At 44.7% G+C, this 9,814-nt stretch overlaps 1 protein-coding gene across 1 annotated transcript in view; it reads right to left on the minus strand.

The window, feature by feature from the left end:
- LOC121343447 (kazal-type serine protease inhibitor domain-containing protein 1-like) overlaps nt 1–2,735 on the minus strand; it is an 8,911-nt gene extending 6,176 nt beyond the window's left edge. The window contains exon 1 of the mRNA XM_041418629.1: nt 2,066–2,735. Within this exon, the coding sequence (XP_041274563.1) occupies nt 2,066–2,522 (457 nt within the window). The 5' untranslated portion in view covers nt 2,523–2,735. The remainder of the gene's footprint in view (nt 1–2,065) is intronic.
- Nucleotides 2,736–9,814: the final 7,079 nt, after the last annotated feature.

A 9,814-nucleotide genomic window follows, 5' to 3' on the forward strand; every position in this document is an offset into this window, starting at 1 on the left:
GCCCCCCCGAGCCCCTCCGAGCCCGCTGCAGCCCCTCCGAGCCCCTCCGCGCCCCTCCGAGACCCCCGAGCCCGCTGCAGCCCCTCCGAGCCCCTCCGCGCCCCGGGCTCCGTCCGGGCTCTAAGGATTCCGAGCCAGCGTGGAGAGCGGCGGCTCGAGGCCAGGAGAAGGGCATTTGTATTTGTATTTTATAGGCATTGTGTTTGTACAGGTGCTGCCAGCCCAGCGCCCTGCCCAGCGCGGGCGTGCTCCAGCTGGGCGCTTTCCTCCGACACAGCGTCTTTCTTAACTAAACTGCGCAGCAGTGACACGGCTGTGAACTTTCCGCAGGCTTCTGTACAATTCAGTAAGCCGAGCGGCGAGGATAATTCTCTGCATTCCTGGAGGGAGGTCCGGCTTTTCCGGGGAGCCAGGGAAGCGGTGGGAAAGCGCCGGGGGTGATGCCTGCGTACGGAGCAGAGCAGCCAAGATCCTTCTGCTGGAGGAGCAGCAGTGCGAGGCGCCTCGGGGGTGACTGGGGGCTGCTGGATGACAGCAGCAATTAAAAGTGGTAGTACTTCCAAACTGAAAAGTCTCTTGTACGCGGACAGTTCTGTTAAATTAATTAGAGGGACCACTGCTTTAAGCCTGTGCGCCTGAGCAGCTGCCGCTGATGCAAACTTACGGACACTCGCATAGGGAGGGGTTATGCCACAAGAACTACTGCTACCGAGTCCCAAAGAAAGACTCCTTCCCAAGCCAACAGACTTCAGCTGTACTGCAGGCTGGTGTGCATGTCCCTTTCCTGACAAGCCTCGTTTCCCAGCTTAATACCCTGATAGCAAATAAAGGGTTCTCTAATGGATCCTTCTCTTGCAGGTAGAGAAAGAGGAAAGAAGCCTGATATTAACTGTTCATCACTTTTTCTAAGTGGTCAATATCCCTTGTTCATTCAATATAAAACCACAGCATACAGTCTAAGACTGCTAGAGAAGAGCAGGTGAAATATACCCGAGTTACTCCCAGTCTTTTGCCAGAGCTGCAATTTCAGATTCCTTGAGCTGTGACCCATTAGTGACCCACAGACCTCTTCTGCTTCATTTGAGAAAATATTTGATTAACTTAAAAACCCACAGTAGCTTCTCATTTAGAAACAAACAAAAGCCTCTTCACATTTTCATTTTATAGTCATGTCTTAAGTGATAGATGCCTAGTAGTAATGACTTGTAGTAATGCAAAGAAAGAGAACAGCATATGAGCAGGGAGCAGGAGTCCCCTGTACACCCACCTAAGAATCCTTCCACTAACAATGACCAGAGACAACTGTGCACTTTAAGAGTCCTTTAAGGAAATTGTTTCAGCTTGATTTTGTTTTACTATTTTGATTTCTCTTTCATGGATTAGCTAGATTTTATGATGATTCTGAATTGGATTCGTTTGGACCTTTTTGGTAAAAAGAACAGAGCTGTTAATTAAACCCTGTCTTCTTCTATTGCCCCTGCTTCACTGCTTACCATGTATCCTCACAGGTAGATAAACACATGCACACATGTACCTGTGTGTGTGTATGTATACATGTATACACAGGAGATATATATATATACACACACACACACACACACACATATATATATATATATCTATATATCTATATATATATATAAAATGAGATCTCCTTTACTATAATCACTTTAAAATTAAATCAGTCCTGTTACAATGACAATGGTTTGCCCATTCCTCCCAGATTATCCTATCTGTTTACTGATTCCCAACTCCACATACAGCTTCTGTAGGAAAAAAAAATCATACTCTGATTATTCAGAACAGACCCGGGCTGTAGATTGATGCCTTTTTAGCTACCATGAGATTTAATCCACTAGTCTAATACAAAGGTTTATAACAGACAAGATTAAGTACCAGATGCTGAAACACATGTTTAACACAAAGTAGCATTAAAACAGAAAAATGATAATTGTAACAGAAACACCGTATTAGTTTAATGACATTAGGCTAGAGTAACTAGTAGCACATCTGAAGATAAAAATCAGCTCTTTTTTCAGTTTGGAAGTGCCTCTGTACACATTACCTGATTCACATGGCCCTTTATGTTTCATGCTGATGTTTCTTTTCGCAGCATAAGCCTTGTTGAACTGACAGATGTTTTCGTAGGTTTTCCCATCAGGTCCACAGATGCTTTCTTGAGATTTGCACACACACTGGGGTTCAGGGACTTCCCCAAACCTTGCTTCATCAGCATCCAACCTGCACTCGAGGTGATCCCCACACTGCCCGTAAAAATGATTGCCCTGGTCCAAGTCGCAGATCTGACCTTCCACATTCCCACATTCCGGACAGCAGCCACAGCGATCCAGCACAGCCCCAGCTGGACAGTCCTTGGGCTCAGAGCAGAGTGCCAAATCACATTTGCCACAACTATCTCCTTCCCTTAGCAGCCTCCACCAGCCTCGGTGGTACAAGGCAGGGAAACTCTGTGAAACCTGTACCAGTGCTACCAGCACTGCTGTAACCATACGGTGCTTCATCTCGAGAGTGTAACAAAAAGAAGAAAAGGTCCTTGGAGTAAAGCCAGGGAGAGGAAAAAAAAAGCAAACCAAAAAAAGAGCAAGCTAGTGAGAGAAAAACATCACAATCCTGATTTTGTTTTAGAATATAAGCTGTACTCCAAACACAGGCTTTAAGGAAAAATTAGTATCAGATTCCTAATCTGGAACTGATAATAAAAATGCATCAAGACCCAGCAGCTTTTCCCTAATGCAGTTTGGAATGTGAGTACTGCTTGCACAGAGACCAAACTGCCCCTTCTGACAGCTGAGTTGAAGCTCTCTGAAAAGCTGTTTGCTCCATGTCTCATTGAGCCAAATTTGCAAAGCCTTGCTCTACTGGAACATTACATTGCAGCTATTGTGGAAAGGGGAACAGGGAAAAGGAGGGTAAAATGAAAAAAGTCACTGCTATGAGTGGCCCTCCCCTACATCAGGCAAAATAGATGTCCACAAAAAGATGAATATGTGTACAAAGTAGCACCCAAAACCCCAGTGCCCTGGGGCTTAGCCAGTACTCTAGAGACTAGAGCTTGGTGCAATACCAAATGTGATCCATTCCTGATCACAGCTAGGGGCTCTGAATTAACACTTTATTTACAGGCTCTGTACAAGCAAGAGGCAATCCAAGTCAGCACTGACTTTAAACTCTCAGGTTTAAGATCAAAGATGCCTGTAATCATTAAAAAACAAACCCATTGTTTGTCTCTCCATATATTTTCTGTTCAGTGTTTATGGGTGTCTGTGCTTTGCAACACAAAATAATGTAGTCCATGTTTGGTTCTAAGAACAATGTGCAAAGGTTTAGAGCACAGGCAAACGTGAGCAAATTGCTATCGCTTCAGAAGGAGATTCTGCTAAGTGTTAGATGCTGTGCTCATCTTTTCAAAGCACTTCTTTGCCTTAGTTTCTTAAGATGTACTTACATTGCAGGTTATGAAGGAAAATGAAAGAGGTAGCTTGGATTTCTTTCTGTGCTTTTCTGTGTGTATATGGCTGCCAGTTCAGGAAGATGGCTTTGCAGGGTCATTTCTCACCACATGTTGCACCCCAAAGATGGAGTTCTTTCTCCATCTCAGGATTTAGACATGCTCCCTGTCTCCTGGCAGAAATCTCCCTTCCTTTACCCTGCTGCTGAGATTTTGTAGCCCACAGGCTGCTGTTACCATTGTTCAAACTACATGCAGCTCACCAGCAATTCATTTTCCTGGCTGTGGGGGTGGAAGTGAAGCATCATGGACCTGCAGCCCAATGCCATGGGTCAAGGATCACCACTACCTACAAAGGAAATGTCTCTGGGTGCTAGCTTAAAACAACCCTACGAGCATCACAGTTTGAAGACAAACACATAAAACTAGGACAATGTTAACAAGCTGCAATAAAAGAGAAGTCATGCTTCTGGCCTACTTTTCTTAAAATCTTCCACAAGCAGCATTTCCTCCTCTTTTTTTTGTTCATAGTGTGTAACTCCTTGCATGAGCTCAGTGAAGGATGCATTTTGTTGTACCAGCCTTGCATCCTCTGGCTGCATTCACAAAGGCAAATCTTTTGAGGTCATATATTTACTTTTCATCTCAAACATTTCCATGGTTTTTCCTAAATTCAGCTCCCGTACCTTCTGCACCATTTGAGATTACCTCTTCATTTGAGTTAAGTAGCAGGCTGCTTCGAAATCACTTCCTTCTCCTAAAAAGCACAAAATGCAATCTCCCCCAGCCTACACTGATAACACTTCTCAAAGCCAGCCTAGAGACAGTTGCAGGGCACTCAGTTTTTTCCTCTGATCACTGGGATAAATAATATTCTATATGTGCAAGTCGTTGCTTTGAACTCTGAATCAGACTGTAAACAAGTAAATTATGTGTGTAATTGATGCTTTTAACATTGAGAGTCAGAAAAAAAAAGTAACATCAGTTTAATAGGAAATTGATTATTTTGTCCTGTTTGATGCATTTTATTTCACATTTCTTTATCAAGTCCTAATTGGACATTTAGTTTTGCATTATAGGATCTAGTCATCACAGGCTATTTTATTATCTGTCTGTACAGCTTAGGGGATGAGAACCTATAGGACAAGGATTTGCTAAGGCTCATATGAAATAAAGGAATGTTTATAGGGGTGAAGCCATGTGAGCAAAGTGGAGCCAGAGCAGGAAGGAGCTGCAGGCCAGCAACACCCCTGGTAAGGGGGAGGTTTGTCTGGTATTTCTCAGGAAACTTGGGATCTTAGTGCTGAAAAACGGTAAGTGTATTATAAGGAAGTACCTTCTGTGAGCTGGCACAGAGGAAACCCATCATAGATATCCTAGAAAGCATTTTTGGCATTTACCTGACTCATGTAATCTGAATTCTTGGTGGGTTCAGCCTCTAAATTAAGAACTGGAAGTGCCTGCAGTCTCGTTTAAACAACTGCCACCTGGCAGATGATCTGCAGCTGAGGGTTACTTGGTCACAGATTCCTGAGATCATCTGGAACAAATTGAGGTTAAATCACTGTGGTATGACATGGAGAAATGGCCTGGTAAATCTCTGAATGTCTTTCATTATCAAGTCAGCTGTGACAAACTGAAGAGAACTCCCCACACTGGATGGACGTGTGGCAGTCAGAGCAGAGCAGGGGGGGAGAGAGAGCAGGATGCACAGCTGGGTTTGAAGAGGCACATTAAAGGCATAGTCCCATCTGCTCATCTGCTTCTGGAATAAAATATCCATTATTTCAGGATGTCTCTAATCCTTGAAGCTTGCTCTGGTAGGGAAAAAGTGTTGATTTTCAGGACAAACCTTGAATAAACCCTAAGTATATCCCAGAAGGAAACACAAGCAGCAGTGGATGAATGTCACCACCGGAGCTGCAGGACAAGCAGCACCGTGCCCTGTGCTTTCAGCCAGCAGCCCCCAGGTGCTGCCTGCAGGGCACGGGCACGGGAGCTCACAGCCCCAGAGAGGGCAGGAGGCTGCAGTGATGGGGAGCTGGCTGCCATCAGCTGGAAGTGACACCTTGGAGAATCATGTCCTGAACAGGGAGGTGGAGCAGCATTCACATGCCCTGGTCTCAGCAGGAAGGGCTGTGTGGGCTGTGCAGCAATTTCCCCGGCTTTTCCCCAGTATTTCCATAAGGCATGATCAGTGCAAGGAGTTCTGCCGCTTTCCTGTGGAAACACAGGTTGGATGATGGGCAGGGAGGGGACACAGCAAAGCAGCCCAGGGCTGTATTACACTCAATTTCTGATTTGTATCACGTTGTTCTGCTTTGTATCATAATAGGTAAGGTATGTGGCTGATGCAGGTTGAAATTCTGTTGTTGGTGACTTTTGAGGTACTGCTCCTTCAGACAAAATATGGGTTGGCTCTTTGTCTGTTTTTATTTGTGTCAACATGAGTTTTAAGTAAGTGAAGGTTTATCAATTCAGCTCCAGCCAGACTTGCAGACCTGGTTCCTGCATAGGCACAGGAGTCCTGTAAGGAATAACAGCAAAATACAAAAATCTTCCATGTGTTCTTTCTACCTTCTCTGTCCTGCAATGGTTCCTCTCCTTAAATATCTGGAGTCGAGTTTACAAACTAGAGTGCTCTGTCTCTTAGGCTGTACTAATTACCTGTACTTGAGGTTCCTTAAGAAATCTCGGCTGACTCAGTGTGTTTCTATCCAAGGTATTTTATACCTGTATGATGTGCCCAAAAGAAGCATTAAAGAATGTTCAGCCTGTTATACCGGCTCATAGCAGGCTACAGGTGGCTGTGCCCAGTGGGTATGTGTATTACCTGCTACGCATCCATCTCCTAGGAAAACTTCTCCCCAGTTTGTGTCCAGAACTGAGCTTCAGTCAAGGTGCTTAGCTCACCTGAGAGCAGTATTTAATTTTGTTGAAGTAAGTGGCAAATGGGAATGACTGATGCCATGTGCTGGTTCCTCCCAGAAGTGCTGACTGGTGCAGTCCTGGGATCTCCAGACGGGGCCTTTTCTGGGGCCAGTCCAATGTGCTGACACTGCTTTCATCTCATCATTAGTGCTGTAAGCACATTAACTATAAGTTAATCCTACTGTAACATGATTATTAAATCCATTAATCAAAGGCAGGAGATCCATAATTAACTTATTCTCCAGCATCAAGTAAATGATTCTGCTATGAGCTTTAAGAAAGCAATTGTTCCCTAATATGCAGTGGAGCTACTAGACTATAATTGTATAATTAAATTATAATTTTAAAAATAAATTTTGCATATTTCAAGAAGATTTAAATTATTTTCTTTGTAGGTTAAAATGTAGGTTTATTTTTTAAGGTTTCACATATCATTAAAAAAAAAAAGTCTGTCCCCTACCTGTAAGCTGATGTTTCCATGAAAGTCTTTGACCAGACTTTTGGTGACTCACCTTGCACGTGTCTCCAACAGTGGCTCACCGTAGATGTCTCCTGTTATGTATTTCAGCATATTTACTGTTGGTCACTGCAGACAAATTTTAACTTGAAAAGACAAAAGAAGTGGCTGATAGCACTGTGCTGGTACCAAATGCTGGGTTTGTTTCAATACAGGCTTACTGACACACCTTCCTACAAGTTATTTCTTTCCAAGGGGCCAGATATATCAAGGTTCTTTTCAAGCCTGTTCAGTTTCTCTTTAAGTAGACTAAATTTCTGAAAGCTCTGCAGTCTTATCCAGAAACACCTGAGCCTCCCATCCCAGAACAAAAAGGTGGTGCACAAACATCACCAGCTGTTAACCAAGCATTTCCCTGAAGTACTTCTCTTGAGAGGTGAGAGTTGCAGCAGGAGACTTTCACAGAAAATGCCAGAAGGACATTTCACCCATATGCCCTGCCCACATTTACAGTCTGGCAAAGCCAGCCTGCTCCTCTTAAGCCTTTTTCTGTACACTTCCATCATGTATTGCTGTATAGAGCAAAAGCCATCATCGCTCCTCTTCCTGTTGAGAGGAAGCCACGAACTTTTGTCCACCTTCTGTCTTTGTTTTGGCAATGCCTTTCTGTTATGTGGGGTTATGGGTTGGAGACAGACACATGACACACACTGATCCATCATCAGCAAGCAGCAACGAGTTTATTATGGCTGCCCTTTTTAATCAGGCTTTGAATCTTCCAGGCCCAGATAGCTGACTGGATGAGACCTCTCTCTGCCCAGCTCTCTGGCCAGTGGGGTATCTGTGTTTAAGTTTGAACAGGGTTGGCTGAGGTCTCTGTTACCTCTGTTCTAGAATGAGCTCGGTCAGCTGAATTGGATTTGTTATGGCCAGATTTATCTTGTTCAGTTACAGACTAGCTGTACTGCAACATTTTTCCATTAGCCCTCTATTTTGCACAAACCACAGTACTTTCAAGTGTCTTGTTTTACTGCAGTTTCACACAGAGTGAAGCAATTTTTGTGTCAAAGGCAGTTGCTGTGTACATCACTGGTGACATGGAAGTGCTACCATATACAGCAGGGCTCCAAAGACACCAGGGCTTGGGGAAAACATCAGACCTTGGCCCACAAACCTGGAGAATAAAACAGCAACATAAGAAAGAGTATTGCACATGCTGCCAGCTACAAGCAGCAGGACAGAAATGGGGCAGTGGGCTGGGGGGCCTGCAGGCAGTGGGCAGCAAAGGGTGGCAAATACAGGTAGGGCTCTGGGTGGCACCCACTTACCTCTGCCACCAGGGTGTGGCTGGCATGAAAGTGTCAAGCAACATCCATGTGTGCTCCTTGCTATTCTCAGCCCCTTCTGGGTTCAACATGCAGCAGGATGTTGGAAAACTGGCCTGGCTCCTGCTGCAGACCTGCAACAAATATGCTCTAAGCATTTGGAGAGGAGCTGGAAGAAAACAAAACAGAAAACCCTGAAGCCACACGGTTCTGACTTCAGCAATGTTTCAGGGTGCTTTTAGAAGACAGTCTGAGCAGCAGTGTCATCCCTGGCTGCTGTGGGTGCCCATCCCTCTCTCCCATGCAGAACCAGAGATAGGAAGAACATGAGGAGGCTGAAGCTCAAAGCTGATACTGGTGCTGCTAACAGCAAAGTTCTTCAGAGTGGCAAGCACAGTGTTTCTGGAAAAGTCTAATGGAAAGGGAGATCTCCAGAACTTGCAGACAATGAATATAGAGTAATTTTTCTTGCCAACCTTAATGTTGATGGATAGGACAGTTTGCCTTGTCCAGTTTATATAAGAGCAGCTGATATAAAATTACTTCATAGCTGGATATTTATGAGAAGTTTCATTTCAAATAATGTAGTTTTTGCCTCTGGTGGTGCTGTGGTTTAGCCCTATTATTACTGGGAACTAAATCTTTAGGATATTCCAGCTATAACTGTAGGGCCTGTCTGTCTACAGAACAAAGTTAATATTTTCCAAAGCAATGGAAACTTTATAATGGAAAGTCACATTAACAAAAACTCCCTGTCCCTAAAACTGCCAGGAAATCAGGCACAGAGAGAAAATTTGGGGCATGCTCCTTCAGATGCTCCTGCTTTCTCTCACAGCAATACTGAGTCTTCTCCATGACAGTGAATGCAGAGATATTCTATCTTGCTCTTCCTCTGGGAAAGCAACCAGAAACCAAGCTGTGATATAAGCAACATTCTATCACCTTGTCTCTGCTGCACATAGATCTTGCATAAACTACTCCTGTCTCTTGAGGGAAATAGGATTCATCCCTGGTGCCAGAACGGAGCCACATCAAAGCAGAAAAGTCATAAAAAAACCTGTGGCTAATGAAAGCAAGCCCTGAGGGCAGCCAACTGCTGAAATCTGGGAATTGTTCAGGTTGGAGAAGGCCTTTCTGGGAAAGGGTCTGTAACATAAGTCATATGAGGAGCAGCTGAGGGAGCTGGAAAGGGGCTCAGCCTGGAGAAAAGGAGGCTCAGGGGGGACCTTGTGGCTCTGCACAGCTCCTGACAGGAGAGGACAGCCAGGGGGTCGGGCTGTGCTCCAGGGAACAGGGACAGGAGGAGAGGGAACGGCCTCAGGCTGGGCCAGGGCAGGCTCAGGGTGGATATTTTTGAAAATTTCTTCACTGGAAAGGTGGTGGCACTGGAACAGACTGCCCAGGGCAGTGGTGGAGTGCTCATCCCTGGAGGGATTTAAAGGCCATGTGGATGTGGCACATGGTAACAGGGTTTAGTGGTGGCCTTGGCAGGGCTGGGGGAACAGCTGGACTCGATCATCTTGGAGGACTTTGTACAAAGAAATTCCTTTTGTTAACATTAATATTTGGTGGCTAGTGTAAAACATATAAGGGCATTTTAGTTGGGTTTTAAAGAAAGAAACCAATACAGAG

This window comes from Onychostruthus taczanowskii, unplaced genomic scaffold (assembly GCF_017590055.1).
Source record: "Onychostruthus taczanowskii isolate IOZ18803 unplaced genomic scaffold, ASM1759005v1 scaffold107, whole genome shotgun sequence".
NCBI classification, from domain to species: domain Eukaryota; kingdom Metazoa; phylum Chordata; class Aves; order Passeriformes; family Passeridae; genus Onychostruthus; species Onychostruthus taczanowskii.